The 16,609-nt window shown below is 38.4% G+C and overlaps 1 protein-coding gene across 1 annotated transcript; it reads left to right on the forward strand.

Annotated features, from left to right (window-relative positions):
* The first annotated feature begins 1,625 nt into the window (after positions 1-1,625).
* LOC101956275 (fin bud initiation factor homolog) lies at positions 1,626-2,221 on the forward strand. Its single transcript, XM_005328056.4, is given in 4 exon segments — positions 1,626-1,743; positions 1,746-1,793; positions 1,796-2,081; positions 2,083-2,221. Coding segments are annotated over 4 exon segments (591 nt in total).
* Positions 2,222-16,609: the final 14,388 nt, after the last annotated feature.

A 16,609-nucleotide genomic window follows, 5' to 3' on the forward strand; every position in this document is an offset into this window, starting at 1 on the left:
AATCTGTCCTTTATGATTGGAGGAGGGAGAGAGATAGGGAACACTGGCCAATCAACATGAATCATTCGATTACATTTCAAAAAAGAAATAGATGCGCTGCTTCTCTTTCTCACCTATTTCCTGTTTTGTTTTGTTTGTTTTTCTACAGCCATACCACTGTCTATCATACAAACATTGTATTTATTTATATTACACTGATTGTTTCTCCATCTCCTATAATGAAAGCTCTAGGAGGACAATTATCTGTCTCTGTTTTTGTTCACTGCTCCATTCTCAGTACCTAAAATAGAATCTGGCACAGAATAACTGCTAAAAAAACATTTATTGAGCAAATAAATGGCCTGTAAAATGGACATTTGCTAGTAAATTCACAAATAAGAAACTAACTTCCTTGTGAAAAAAGTAAGGATTTCTTCCAAATGAAATTAAAAGACTCTGTACCTTAATAGTTCAACTAGTCTGTATGACTATAAACAATTTGTTTAACATCCTACACTTTTTTATTCTCTTTTGGAAAATGAAGACAACTCTGCCAATCCTGTACTCTCCAAAACTTCAAAGTACTTCAGAAGAGGCAATAGCTGTAAAGTCTTAGGTTAAAGAATCAGTAAAGGAGCTCAGTATGAATGGTTTTCCATGAAAGTTAAATGAAGATCTCAGTAGTCCTTTTATATATTAAATAGGAAAAATTCCATTTGCAGGGTATTTTTTGTCATATGCCTATGAGCAATGGTGTATCAATCACTTTTATATTCCTATTGCTCTGAAAATTTTGTTTTTTATAAATTTTAACTAAGCATTTGTAAGCAAAACAGCCATTTCCAAAACTTCAAATTTGTTTATAAGGCCAATTGTTTTAAAGATGAAAAAAGGTTTACTCCACAAATAAAACCTGATATTTATTTAAACTTATGAAATGGTATTTCTCCAGAGTAATCACCCTTCCCTGCATTATGTTAATAGCAAAACTCTTTTTTTGTAGAAATTCTACTTTTTCTCTTCTCATTTCCCTCCTTCAAGCTGAATTCTGTTTTTCAGGATGTCTCCTTCCAATCTTTAAAAAGAGACCCTGTACCTTTAATAACAGAGACCTGGTGAGAGGTTTCTTTCCAAACTTGTTCCCTGGATTCCAAGTGATGAGACCAGCTGTAATTTGAGAGCCCAGAGATCCTTAGGATATCTTTAGCCAAAGGAAAAACTCCCTCCATATTCCCACCCAGTCCAGAAGTTGAAAGTGTCAGAAAGCAAAAGCTTCTCTCTCTAGCTACACTGCTCCATCTCCCAGGAGCAAGGGGCAACAGAGCCAGCGACCTGCAGCGCTCTGCAGGAGGCCTTCTCCCCTCAGCTCTGTGATCCCGTCTGGGCTGCAAGAGAGCAGTAGTTCCAGCCACTAAGCAAAAGCATATCGAGGTGCACCCTGCGCTGTTGCAGGGCAGTGCTTCCCAGGCGCTGTTGCCCACAGCCACATGAAGCCTGCTGGGGTGCAGGCGCCACGGTGCAGCAAGCCAAAGGGGACTGAGGAGGACACTGTCTCAGGAAGGCACTGACTCCCAAGAGGACCCCTTTCCTTGTTCCTGGACAAAAGGGTCTTCTCCTGGGGTCCCTGGACTTCCTGAATATTCAGAATGATGGTTCCGAAGTTCCTCTGGATAGGTTTCCTCTGCCACCTGTGTCAGGGCTACTTTGACAGTCCTCTCTACCCAGAAATGTCCAATGAGACTCTGCACCACTACTTCATGCCCGAGGAGAGGAGAATGATGACCCCGAGAAGTGCCAGCTGCTTTTCAGGGTGAGTGTCGGAGCTGCTCCCAAGGGGAAGGGACCCAGGCCAGTAGCTACATGAGTCTCACCCTTAGAGAGGAGTTCACCATGCTGGGCAGCCAGGTGGAGGATTCTGGGGGCGTCTTGGAGGGAATCAGCAAGAGCATTTCCTATGACCTGGATGGGGAAGAGACTTATGGCAACTACCTGAGGCGGGAGTCCCACCAGATCAGGGATGCCTATTCCAACTCCGACAAGTCCCTCACTGAGCTGGAAAACAAATTCAAGCAGGGCCAGGAACAGGACAGCCGGCATGATGCCGGTCCACACCAAGTCCCTGATGAAAGAAATGCTGGACATCTCCACAGGGCATAGGGAAAAATACAAGCTGCTGGCCCTCACCATCTGGAGCCACGGGACTTGGCTAGGTTGGCTGAAAAACTATTATCTTAAAGTATGAGTTGGAAGGGCACAAATGCCAGAGAGAGCAATCAAATCAGCTATGTAGTGGAGGGTGTGGGATAGATGAGGGGGCTAAATTTTTCCTTACTCTTATAATATTTTATATCCAGATTTGCACTTTGAGAATAAATCTGAAATCATCTTTAAAAAAGAAAGAAAGAGTTGAAAGGTGAAGTGGTTGTTTTAATTCTGTACATTATTTATGTGATTGTTACAGATTTATCTATCTGTGGGAAAGAACGATTTAACGCAATACCCCCTCTTTCCTAGTGAGCTTTAAAATAACTCTGCAGAGATTTTTGTTTCAGCCACATCTGAAAGGATACAGATTATGCAGTAGAGACTGATTAAACTTCCCCTTCCTGGAGATTATGGGATATACCCAAGGACCATAGTGCGAAGCTCCTTTCACCTTCAGCTTTCTCTCTTGGGCTCAAACAGTGTGACTGTTTTTCAAATGAGGTCAAAGGTGTTGCTCTCTATGCCTGCCAGTCCAAGGAAGTTGCTTGCTTCTTCTGCTTTTCTCTCTTATTTATTAACCATGGTCTGTGAGTTGTTTTTGTTTTTGCTTTTTTTTTTGTAAGCATATTGTTGGGAAACTCTGTGCAAATCATCCTTTATAGGAAGATTTGCAAGTTTCCTCTGTGGGTGTATGCAAGTTTCAGCAGCAACATTGAAGAAGTCTCTGCTTTGTGGTAGTTGCCCTCTCATGTTGATATGCTGATTTGTAATGTCTCATTGTGTGTCTATGCTTTGTCATCAGTGCAAGAGTAAATTACAAAAAAATAGTTTGAACACCTCACGCAGAAGCCTATGATTGAAGTTGTAAATGTATTTTTTTCTCATTCAGGGGTTTTGCTTCTTTTTGCCTATTAGAAAATTGTACTTCAAGGAGGGGGATATTCTAATTCTAATAACTTCTTAGCTAAGTTTTATTATTCATCCAATAAATGTGTTTTCACATAATACTGGCTTATTTTCTAATTTATATCTGTAGATTTCATATTTCAAAGAGAGGCCCATGCAAAGGAGAGAGGATGGGATTTAAGCCAGTTTACTTAGAATGTATGATAAAGAGGGAAGGAGAGCTATGCATTTAATAACACCCCCCCCACCCCGCCACTAACCCTTACTATCCTCTTGAGGAAAAAAAAAAAACCAGCTTGTGCCAAAACTTTAAATTTAATCTCTGCCGCTCTACTTAAAAACTCACTTTCTGGTGAGAGAAGCAAGATTTATTCCTACGTACCGGGCCATGCTGCTTATGGCGGTGCTGGAGAAGGGGCACTGAGCTGTTGGGTATGAAGTGTAACAGAACAGACTTTACCACCTGAAACTGCTGCTTCAAGTTCAGATCAGGCAAGGAACAAACCTCCTAACAACCAACAAGACCAAAGAAGAGTACACTTAAGTTGAAGACACAACACTTGATCTGAAACAAGAAGTTTGTGCTTACTCAACAGCTTTGAAAGAGCACTTCTGAATGCTGCTAGTAGTCTTTGTTTTCTTCAGTGCTGTACTGTGAGATGCCCGGTACATCAGCAGTTGTATTCTTTATTAGTTTGATAGATCATTTTCTCTCACTCTTTTTTTTAATACTAGCAACTTTCATCATTTGAAACGTGTGCTGAAAGTGCAATATTTGATTATCACTGCAATATGAGCTTTGATCCAAGCCTTCTCCACAACAATGGCCACAATGAGCCATTGTAAAGGACGATGGAAAAGCTCTATAAACTCAAAAAGCCAAAACAACCATTTGTCTGTCCGAGATTTATTAGTAGGACCATAGTGGCCAGTCACAGAAGAAAAGGGAGTCGAGAGAGAGAGAGAGAGGAGAGGGGGAATAGAGAGAGAGGAGGGAGGAGAGAGAGGAGGAGGGAGAAGGGGGGGACATAGTAAGAGAGAGAGAGGGAGAGTAAGAGTGTAAGAGAGGTAGAGTAAGAGACCAAACACAAACAGGGTATTGATATTTATGGGCTTAACATAGGAAGAGGAGGAGCAAGTCGAGTGGGCTGTTACTTCTTCTTTGGCCAAGAGTTCGTGCCACTTCAGGGATTGGAGGTGTGCCATTCAAAGTTCGCTCCATTCACAGGGATTGGAGGTAACGGTTCACACGCCATTCAGTGCGTCATGGACCTGAGCTCCCGGAAGAGAAGTACTCTGAGCGCCATCTTTACCAACATTTCTCCCTTTTTTGTTTTGGTTTAGGAGCGTTGTACTCAATCTGGCTACTTCCTGATGAGTAGGGGTGTCATTTAGAGGGAGGGAGGGAGGTCTTGGTTGGAGAAGAAGGGCCAAGAGTCCCCATATCCATGCACTGAAGGCATGGATTTGCTCTGGGGAGAAGTCCATGAATGTTTCCTGCATCTATGAAAAGAAACGGCATTAATTTCTGGCATGTCGTCCAGTCTGTAGGGCTGGTAGAAAAAAAGCCTATGTCCAGGAGAAGGCAGATTAGAATATAAAGCTGAAAACCCAAGGCTTATTTCATTGGCATGGTGGGGTAGAGATAGCCATTTGGTGTAGTTGTCATTTAGTATCTTCATCTTTCAGCACATGGTGGATATTTCTTGGGATGACTGGATGTGCATGTCATCTGGCTCGTTGGCAAGTAACTGGTAATCCCTGAAGAGGAGCTGATTGAATGTTTGGTTAGAAATTTTGTTAATTTGTCCTTGAAGGAATTTTAAAATGCAAGGAAGGAAGGCACAGAATAAAAAGACCAACTAGAGGTCCCAGTATCGAGAGAATACAGCAGATAAGGGGGTTTGTGAAGAGGTCCCAATAGGATTGTTGTGCCAATTGCTGATTTCTAAAAAGGGTGTGGGTGTACTGTGTTTCTATGGGTTCCTAGATTCTATCAGGAGGCCCATTATTATGCATGTTCTTCTCCAGAATGGGATGAAAGGGAAGTGTGTGGCTGGGAGCTTGAGAGGGTTATCTGGGGATATCTCACAGGTAAATCTGGACGATAGTGGGGATCCTGCAAGGTTGGGAGCTGTGATTGGATTGTCCTCTGGAGGGCTTGCCGCTGGTTTTAACCTAGAAATATGAACCCAGGGGGTTAGTTTCTTTCCTTCCTGTTGGAGTTCTGCAGCATTGGGTGTACACAGGACTACGTGTAATGGCCCTTCCCATTTTGGGGTTAGGAGGGGATCCTTCCCCTGGGTAAAAAAAGTAGACCCATTCTCCTGGTATGAGTGGAAAGGAAGCAGCTGAGTCTCTGCATCTTAAAGCAATAAATCTTATTGCTTCCATAGCTCAGAGCATATAAGAAAGAGGAGGGGAAGAGCATATTGTTTGGGGAGGGGCCAAGGATCTGGTGATATTCTTGGGGATAGAAGGGGATGACTATACATTATCTCAAAGGGGAAGCAAGGGATGGCTTTTTTGGTAAAGCCCTCATGCATAGTAGGGCAAGAGGGAGAAGTTGAACCCAATCTAAATGAGTCTCTAAAGATAGTTTCGTTATGATGTCTTTCACTGCCTGATCTGCTTTAGAATTCCCCTGTGTGACAGGGGAGGATTCATTTTGGTGTGATCTGCAATGGACAACTCCAAGTTTTTTAGGAAGATGGGAGGCTTGTAATAGCTGGGTAATGTATGTGGAATTGGTTATAGAGGTGCCCTTTGATTTCAGGAGACCTCTCTCCTTCCAAATTGCTGCATGAGATAAAAGAATGTGGAAAACATATTTGGAATCAATATAAAGCATACAATTTTTCCCTGCTGCCAATTCACAGGCAGGTACCAGCTCAGCCTGTTGGTTGGTGGTATTTGCAGGCAGGGGATTGACTTCTATTACTCGTGATAGGGACACTATGGCATATCCAGCTTTTCTGGTCCCCTCATACATAAAGGAGCTGCCATCAGTGAACCAGGTATAATTAGGTTGGGAGGAAGTTTTCTAGAATTTCCCTGCATTTATGTATTGGGGACTATGTTTGAACTTGAGCCTGAATGGGTAGCAGAGTTGCTGGGTTGAGAGGGGTGCAGGTTTGGAAGGACATGGAGGAGTCATAGAGGAAAGAGACTGAGAGAGAGAGAATTCGACAGGGAGGTGGTGTTTGCAGTCCTTTGTATGTTAACAAGTCCTTGAGGTGATGAGGGGAGGGGACAGTGATTTGGGCTTCAAAGATAAGCTTTTGTGATTCCTTTAATAAAACATAGGAGGCTGCTAGGGCGCAGAGACAAGGAGCCCATCCCCAGACAGTTGGATCTAACTGTTTTGAAAGGTATGCCACTGGAGCAAAGGTGGGCCCATACATTTGTCCCAGCACCCCCAAACCTTACTTTTTGTTTTCATGAACATAGAGAGTAAAGGGCCTATTAACATCTGGCAGGTGTAGAGCCGGTGCTTGTAAGAGGACCTTGTAGAGGGTTCTGAAATGTGGTGCTGCTGAAAGTAACAAGGGCTCATGCTTGTTCCCCTTTGCTAGATCATATAATGGTTTAGCAAGTAATGAGAAATTTGGTACCCATGCCCTAAAATAGTCTGCCATACCCAGGAATGAGAGAATCTCCTTTTTAGTTTTTGGTACTGGAAGGCTTTCAATAAGTCCTTTTCTATTGGTTGTGATAGCTTTCTTTCCTGGGGAAATGTGGAACCCTAAGTAAACAACCTCAGAGAGAGAGAGAGAGAGAGAGGGAGAGCTGCATCTTTTGTGGAGAAACACTATTTCCTCGGTGAGCAAGAATATTCAGAAGGGTAGCTGTGTCCGACTTTGAGATTTCTAATTAGGGACTACAGAGGAGGAGGTCATCAACATATTGTAGGAGGGTTGAGTTGGGGCATAGAGGGAATAAGTCCTCAAGATCTCCAGCGAGGACTTGTCCAAATATATGTGGGCTGCCTCAAAACCCCTGGGGCAGGACAATCCAGGTTAACTGTCGGGAATATCTAGTTTGTGCATCAGTCCAGGTGAAGACAAATATGTCTTGGGAAGAGACAGATAGTGGAATTGAAAAGAAGTCATCTTTAAGATCAATAGCTGAAAAAACAGATGGAGTTTGCAGGAATGGAGAAAAGGACAGTATAAGGGTTTGGAACCAGGGGATGTATGGGCATGGTTGAAGAATTTATTAACCTTAAATCCTGCACCATATGGTATGTTCCATTATGCTTTTTTACTGCTAAAATTGGGGTATCGAATGGAGAGTGTGTGGGACAGAGGAACCCTTTCTTAGTAAGCTCTGAATGATTGGCTTTAGGCTCTTAAGACTGGCAGTTGGCAGTGGGTATTGAGGCTGGTTTGGGAAGTGGTTAGGGTCTTTAAGATGCACTTCCACAGGAGAGTAATTTGCAGAGGACGGGGTTTCGGTATCCCATACAATTGGATCTACCATTTTACAGGGGATGGGAAAATGTGTGTTCTGGTGGTCGCTGGGGTCTCCACACCAGACACAAGGGGGTAGAGTTTCTTCTCTGTTGGGGAGTAAAGCCATGATGAAGATATAAGTAGGAGAGGACAATAAGGGTAAGGTTCTGGGGGCCTTCAAGATGGATAATGTATCCCTTCCCAACAAGAGCACCAGACATAGGAGGCACTGGATGTGAATTTGTGTGACAAGATATAAGATTACATTTAGTATATTTAAGATTATTCCAGCCCAAGGTAGTCTAAGCACAAAATTATTGGTTCAATTAGTGGAACAAATTCATAGTATTTTGCTTTTAGGCATTTCTGCATGCAGGGCTCAAGAACTTTCTTCAGAACTGCTGCTTTTTTTCCTTTTTAAATCTCTTATAGACTCTCTTCCAATGGTGGACTCAATGGTGGCCAATGATGTTCATCCTGCATGTAATGACCTTGTAGAAGGAATATTTTCCTAAAGCTTGGGCAGAAAACCCCTCCTGACCTAGTAGGGTTTTGGTATGGCTAGTTTATGTAACATGCCTATCCAAGAAAAGATACCATGTCAAGAGGATGAGGGTTATATGGTTGATGAGGTCTGCATCATGAGCCCTTGATGTCTCTCCCAGTTGAATTATCTGTGTTTCTTAGAGGAAAAAGGGGTTTGTGACCATAAAAAAAAAGAATAAAGGCATATTGTGTAAATGATGACAATAAACACTAAAATATAATATGGCACCATGACAAATTTGTATAATGAAGCTCATGCTGATGACTGATAGCCTAGTAATCAGCAGAAAAGAAGAGAGGCCACAAAAGCCGCTGAGATTTGAACAGTATTTTCTTATAAATGTGATTTGCCATTATCTAAAATCTATTTACATTTGCATTCAGTGACTTGATCAATTTTCTCAACACTTTGCCAAATAAAAAGCTTAGTACTGCTTATATTATGCTGTCCTGAAAGGAAGTATAGAGACTAGGGAGAAACCACACCTGTGGTAACAAGATGTGGAAGGGAAAAGAAGTCATTAAGAAACTCATGTATGCAAACGATCAATTGCCATAATTCAGATTTCATTTTGATACATTTATTTCCTTATAAGGACTAATTTACCCCATGTTTTTGTAGACCACACAATTCTTGGGTTTTACAAAGTGGAATAATATTAATAATAATAAACTATCTTTTTCTGATTTCTATTTGACATTTGTTTTAGTCAACTTTCGTTGTTGCAACCAGAAGACCTGACAAGGGCAATTAGAGGGGGGAAACTTTACTTAGGGGCTCATGGTTACAGCTGTCTCCATCCATAGAAGGCTGGCTCCATTCACTGGGGCTCAAGGTGAGGCAGAACAATATGGCAGAAGAGTGTGGTAGAAGAAAGTGGCTTAGGATACTGCAACAAGAAGGAGAGAGAGAGAGAGAGAGAGAGAGAGAGAGAGAGAGAGAGAGAGAGAGAGAGAGAGAGAGAGAGAGAGAGAGCTCTTTACCACCACAAAATGTAAAAGCCAAAGGCATTCCCCCATGACCTAACTCCTCCAGGCACATCTTAATCTGTTTTCAGATATTACTCATTTAATCCCTATCAGGGGATTAATTCACTGATTTGGTTAAGGCTGTCATAACTCAATTGTGTCACCTTTAAGCCTTCTTGTATTATCTCACACATGTGCTTTTGAGAGATAACAAAATACCATATATCTGAACCATAACATGATTTCCTACCCTTATTCTAAATTGTATTATAGCATATTAATTTCTAATTACTTGAAGAAAAAATAATTTTCATGTTCAGGTACTAAGAGTGAATACTAATGTAAGGGCTTTTGGCTACATGCATTTATGTTTCTTGCTTGTGAAGACTGTGATGGCACCCTTACTGCTCCTACATCTACCTGCTCCCTAACCTGTAATATGAGAAATGAGTCTTTCTCTCTAGACCTCAGATGGAGCACACCACTCCTCTCAGGAGTTCTGTGTTTTGCATGCCATGAGGATTTTCATCTTCAATGTCTTTTTGCTAACATTATGCAAGGTGTCAAGTTATATGAATGCTGCCAATGCTTTGGACTCTTCCAACAGGTAAACATTTTGCATGTTTACTCCCTTTTGATACTTTAAAACCATATCAATGAAATCAGCCAAAACATTGATAGAGACTGCTGCTCTGAGGGTGCCAGACCCCCCATTTTACTTGGCTATCTCTCAAAGTCATAGTGAACTTGACCTGTAATGTAATTCTCCAACCTTTGGAATAATCTATGTAATATTTGTTCTCAAGTCCCAAGAAGATAGTTCTATATGAAATAATATTTCAAATGTTTCCCATGACATCATCCTTTATTCTAAAATCCCAATTACTTTCCCAATAACAAAATGTCCCTGGAAACTGAACTAGAAATATTCTAAAATCTCAATCTTTTATGTTTCCCTTTAACACAATTATCATTTCCAGTCAATTCTCTATCTTGATGATCAGTTCTAAACAATACTGTGAGCATATCATACACACTTATGCCAAAGGTGGGAAGGAATGAACATTAATAAATTGTTTCTTATGAATGCAAATAATATCTGAGAAAGAAGCAACATAATTGATTTTTACTCAGTTTCAGGGTTTAGTGTGACTGATATCAATGCATCCTCAGAATAAATATGTAATGAGATTCTTTACTCTGTGATTGTTTAAATCTTTTTATATGCTTTAGCTGGTGGGTCCTATTTTACTCTTTAAAATCAAGGAAAAATGAAATATTGTTCATATCATTGATGCACTGACTGTGCACCTGGCAGGCAACAAAAGTTTAAAAACCTTAAATTAGCATCATTCTTGAAGCTGGAAGTCAGAATTTTTGTCTTGCTTTCCTCTTTATGTCCCTTTGTTTGCAAGGAAGATAGATGGTTCTTTAATGACTAATCCAGAAAAGTTTTATTTTTATTCCAAAATTTTACATATTTTGGTATAAGAATATACTTGAGAAATGAATACCAGACTAATGGTATTTAAAATATTTATATATTTGTGTAATAGGTATGTATCTTAGATAAGAATATAGCCACATAGCATTTAAATTCATTGTAGCTATAGAAAATTTAGAAAAAGTAAAAATTAAAGAAAGACAACTTAGGAATTCATAAAAAGTAATGACCACATGTGGTTTTAGATCAGATGATTATTTAAAGATTGAAACTACTCCATAGTTATCAGGATCTACATACTTAATATTACATATTTCAATTTAAATTATTTCTATTAATGCATTAATGCTATGTAATTTAATAGTAAGAGTCCTGTCTGATATTCCAAATAGTACTTTGAAAAAAAAAGAATATATCAGCTCGTTCCATATTTTATGGAACCCATCTCTGGTGAAATACCATAAATGTTCAATAGTACAGCTGTCATATTCATAAAGCCCCATTGGTGTAAGGGAAGTGTTTTAAGTCTTGAGGTATCTAAATCACTCAACTCCCTTCCTCAATTACTACCTTCCTATATTTTTAGACTATACAGCATTTTCCATTTTCATTGGCAACAGGAGAGAAGTGGATTAGCCAATTCTAGAGATAACTAGTTAAGAGATCAACTGATTCTGTGAGTACATCATCAACAAAATCAGCATAAAAGAATTAGAAAGAACCACCCTGTTTTTATGGAGACAGATGGGTAAGGCAGTATCACTCCTTCATTCTGCCCTGCACAATGTGGGATGGCAGCCCAAAGTGATATATAAATGGCAGAGAAATTTTCTTTAATAGTTGTAATGGTTAATTTTAGGTCTAACTTGACAAAGTTCCCAGTTTGGGATCGAACACCAATCTAGATGTTGTGGTGAAGGTATACTTTAGATATAATTAACAGTTAAATTATGAGAGTTTGAGTGAAGTATATCAACTTCCTTAAAGTAGATGTACCTCATCAAGTCATTTGAAGGTCCTGAGAGGATAAAGAGAGGTCACCATAGGTAAAGGAAACTTCTGCCTCTAGATTCATTCAGACTCAAGAATGAAACACCTTTCTTTTTTTTTCTCTCTAAAAATAGGGTGTATATATATATATATATATATATATATATATATATATATATACATATATATGTGTATACACACACACACACACACACACACACACATATTTTATTGCTCTTCTATACAACCCTGACTAATATAATTGTTCTTATTTGGGGATTATTAAACAAATAACAAAAATATTATAGATTTGCTATAATTTTTAGAGAAAAAATGATATATTAGTATATATCACTAAATACCCTTTTTAAGAAATGTTTCTTATTTACCTATGTGCTTCAGATGCTCACTAAGTTTATCCTCAGTAGTCTCATCTTTCTATAACCCCCTCTGCTTGAGTGTGACTAGGATTATGTTAGACTGCAAAAGTGATGGAGCAGTCACAACCACAGCTAAGTGCCTCATGTAAGATTTATCTTAGTAGAATATAGGCAGAAATTTTTTTGTTGGCCTGGAAGAAGGGGAGGTACCATGTTTTAGAGAGGGCTTGTGCAATTGCCATGTAGCATGAAACTAAGAGTGACCTCTAGGAGCCAAGAGCAGCATGCAGATGACAACCATCAACAAAATATGATCACATTCTGTCAAGTGCAGAAATAGTTAATTCTGCTAACAAGTTCATACCCAAAGATGAGAACACCTGTCTTCTGAATGACATGCTTCTTGGGCAGACCTATGTCTCTTACTTTTAAGATTCTCAGCATGGAACCCCTTTATGCAAGGCCCAAACTTCTGACTGAAAGAAACTTAAAAATAATAAATTTATGTGGTTTTAAGCTCCTAAACTTCTTCCCCTCTTTCTCCATATTTGAGCAACTTGATAAAAAAAGTCTTGTACTCCATTTTGTTTGGCACTGGCTAAATCCCACCATTCTTGGCTTATACATGTACACAGGGAGTTTCTCCACATAACACTAACCCTAACTACAATAAAAGAAAAAAACACATAATCTCCAATTCTAGCTGTCTCAAGCCATTTAAGGAACTGCTTAGGATCCTTCCCTATTCTCCCCATAAGTTCTCATTATGTTAGTAAATTACTTTATAATTTTACTTCTGGTGTGTGGGTGGGGGGTATGCATGTGTGTGTGTGTGTGTGTGTGTGTGTGTGTGTGTGAGAGAGAGAGAGAGAGAGAGAGAGAGAGAGAGAGAGAGAGAGAGAGAGAGAGAATATGAATCAGTTCTTCCAACATACAAAGCAGTTTTAGGTGGAGTGGTCCATCAGACTTGTATGGGCAGACACAGTAGATGATGTCTACCCAAGAGGGAAATATCTGATGGAGAGGCTGTATTTGGGTACACAGACCATTTTTTTCCGAATCACATATCACATAAATTACTCTTCCAGCTTAGAAAGTGGTGGCAATAGGTGGAGTGGTGGGAAAAGCAGAAACTATTGTGATGTGATACTCTGAATGGAAGAAAACATTGAGAATGGAGAGAAGAAGCATTCCCTCTCTTCCCCAAATGTTAACATTCCTTTCTTTCTTTCTTTCTTTCTTTCTTTCTTTCTTTCTTTCTTTCTTTCTTTCTTTCTTTCTTTCTTTCTTTCTTTCTTTCTTTCCTTCTTTCTTTCTTTCTTTAATTCAAGGGTAGTTAACTACTGAGCCACATTCTCAGGCCTTTTTATTTTATTTTTTAAATTTTCAGGCAGGGTCTCATAAGGTTGCTTACAGTTGCAAAGTTGCTGAAGCTGAGTTTGAAACTCCTATCTTCCTATATCAGCCTGCAAGCTGCTGGGATTACAGTGCCACTAAGCCTAGCTATATTACTCCTATTTTTTAACCATTTGGATGCCATTCCCTGCTCCTGTGTTCCTGACACACACACATGTTTCTCTTGGAATTCTGGATTTCCATTCTCACATCCTTAGTGTCTTAGTTTTTTTTTTTTTAATTATTCTTGTCTCTATTTTTCCCAACAAATCTTTCATTTTGATTCTTTGGATGAACAAAATATTTAAATATGAAACTATATTATTGATTGATATAAATTATATTCTTGCTGCTAAATTAAACATTAAAGTTTCTCCAGTATTCATGCATTTCAGGTCCATTTCCTAAAGATCTTATCTATGTCCAGGCAAGAGACTACCATGATAAGGGTTTTATGCACTCTACTTAATCAGTGAAAAGATCTCGCACTATTATTCTACTCAAATCCTAAAAGAGGATTTGTTCTTGCCAGAGAAATCTATTTTCTAAGCTCTGGGATATGTTCACAGAGATAAATCAAAAGCAATTGGTTTCTAAAGTTACTCTTGAAATGAGTATGATAGCTATTTGTTAGCAGTTTAGAAGAGCAAGAAATAAGATACCAAATAAAGTGTGAAAAGTAGTTTTGAAACTCACATTATACCAGATTTAGCATTTTCTGTTAAATATGCCCAAAGGAAGTTTATATAAAATCCTAATATATTTTAACTGTAATTTTGTAATATTGGGCATGATGAAGCTTAAATATAACACTTTACATGCTCATGATAGAGATTTACATATATCCTTCACAGGCAAATACATAAAATTTCTTTCAATGTCACCATTTGTGTGTGTGTGATTGTGTGTGTGTGTGTGTGTGTGTGTGTGTGTGTGTTAAAAATGTGAGTTATCCCAGAAGTCATGATTCACACAGTTTTTGGTCTGGCATATATGTCATGCATGTTGGTCCTAAGCTAAAATCTGTCATTTATTTTTCTAAGGAACATAATATATTGTGTCACTACATAAAACATGGACCCAAGTATGGCTCCTCTAACTCTGATTTTAAAGTATGAGTGCACATATTGACTGAAGGCTGGCCTGCCAATTGATGATCATTGTCTTGTCTGACAATGTTTACCTAGCAGCTGTAAAAGACATAAAGTTCAGTAAAAATGACTAAAGTTTTATAAGTCACCTTGGCTACACATTAGGGTTCCATACTTCTGAAATTTCATTTACTACCCTCAAAACCAAAAATCATATCCTTAAGCCTGTAACAAATAATCTCTATTGCAAACCTCATTTTCTTACTTTATCTTTAAAATGTTGATTTAAAAAAATATTAAAGTAAAAAAAAATTATGGTATCTCCTGGAGATCTCATTCTCAAACCAAATTTTCAAACCACATAAATTTGTGGCCACACTGCAAAAAAAATGAGCATTCCAGACTTCTCTCCCAAATTTCCCCATATTAATCAAAAAGATGAAGTTTGTTAAGAGCTATTTTCAACAAAAGTAAAATAAAACTTTTATGTGGGATCATCAAAACCCTAATATAAAGTGAATGTTATGACAACATACTGTGGATGATCAGAAGTCTTTGTATTAGAGTTCCTGTTTGGAATTGTGTTCTAAAAGCATGGAGAATTTCAAAGCTTATATTCAAATAAATGGAGTTAATTGTTTTGATTTTTTATGTAGAACTTGAGTCACTTGGATTAAAGATTTTTCTAATATGCCTATACAACAATTTACAAGAAATATGTGCAAACATATAGAACACTTATACAATATAATGAAAATCATATTAAAGTGAAGAATTATGTCATTTTAATTTTTTTTTAATTTTCATATTTTTGATACTGGGAAATGAATACAGGAGTATTCAAACACTGAGCCACATCCCCTGTTCTATTTTATATTTTATTTAGAGACAAGGTTCTCACTGAGTTGCTTAGTGCCTCACCATAGCTGAGGCTGGCTTTGAAATCAAGATCATCCTGCCTCAACCTCCTGAGCCTCTGGGACTACAGGCATTTCCCACCACACCCAGCATGTCATTTCTCTTAACAGTAAGATATGGGATTAATTAGACCTTTACTTATTTAATTTAATATATATATTTTACCCATTCCAATATTCTTTCCTCATTGTTGGATGTTATAAGGTTTTTTCTACTTCCTTTGTATTCAGAGTTTTAGTTAGCAATCCTTAAGAGTGGATTTTTCTAGCTACAAATTTTTTAGGTTTACTTGGAGAATTGTCTCTACTTCCTATTTTATCTTCATTCCTTAAAAATATTTCTAGGAATTCATGAATGGTTTTAATTCAGATACATACATACACATATACATGTATATATGTATTTTTTTTCTTTCAGAATTTGAAAATGAATTTGCTGCTTCCTTCCAGAAGACAAGAAGTCTGCTGTCTTTGGAAGTGGTGGTTTCCCATAAGAGCCACATCTTTTCTGCCTGCTTTGGAACTATCTTCTTTGTCTTTGGTCTTTCGGAAGTTTAATTAGAATGTATTCTCCCATTAATTTTATTTAGATCTGTCCCATTTGTTTCTTATTTGGTTTTTTGAATTGTTATATTGTGTTTTCTACAAGTTTGGGAAGTTTTCAGCAATTATTTTTTCACTCTGCCATTCTCATTCTTTCTCTTCTTTTAGTTCCTGGAATTCAATATTACAAATATATCTCTATCTCTTTTGTTATTGTTCACATGCTTGAGACTATTGTTTATTTATTTATTTGATCTATTTTTTCCTTTGTTCAGAATGGGAAAATATGAAAAAATACCCAAAGCTTAATGATTGCAATACTCTAACATCTCTACTATTTAGCCCATTCAGCAACAGATATTGCATTATTCGATTATGAATCTTTGCATATTCTTTCATAGAAGGTGGTATCCCTGAGCAGGTATAGCAAACTGGGGCAGGATTTGTGTGAAAAATTAGCTTCCTTTCAAACCTAGGTATACAATTTCAGCAAAATGACCAGTTGAGTCAGACTGCCTTAGGGAGGGGGGTTCAGATTGTTATTTTCTAGTAAGAGTAGAACACCAGTACACGGTTTACTTTTGACTCTGAGTGGGTTTGCAAGCTCAGTTCCCTAGTGCATCCTTCTGATTACATGAGAGAAGTGGATGAAAACAGGTTACTGACCCACTTTTCCCTGTGGGATGGGGCAGAGACTTAGCATGTAGAGCACAACTCCTTGCCATTCAGGAGCATTGTGAAGCATTGTCACTGCCTTGAGAGAGAAAGGGAACACGGTCCTCCTCCATTG

This window comes from Ictidomys tridecemlineatus, chromosome 1, assembly GCF_052094955.1.
Source record: "Ictidomys tridecemlineatus isolate mIctTri1 chromosome 1, mIctTri1.hap1, whole genome shotgun sequence".
Taxonomy (NCBI): domain Eukaryota; kingdom Metazoa; phylum Chordata; class Mammalia; order Rodentia; family Sciuridae; genus Ictidomys; species Ictidomys tridecemlineatus.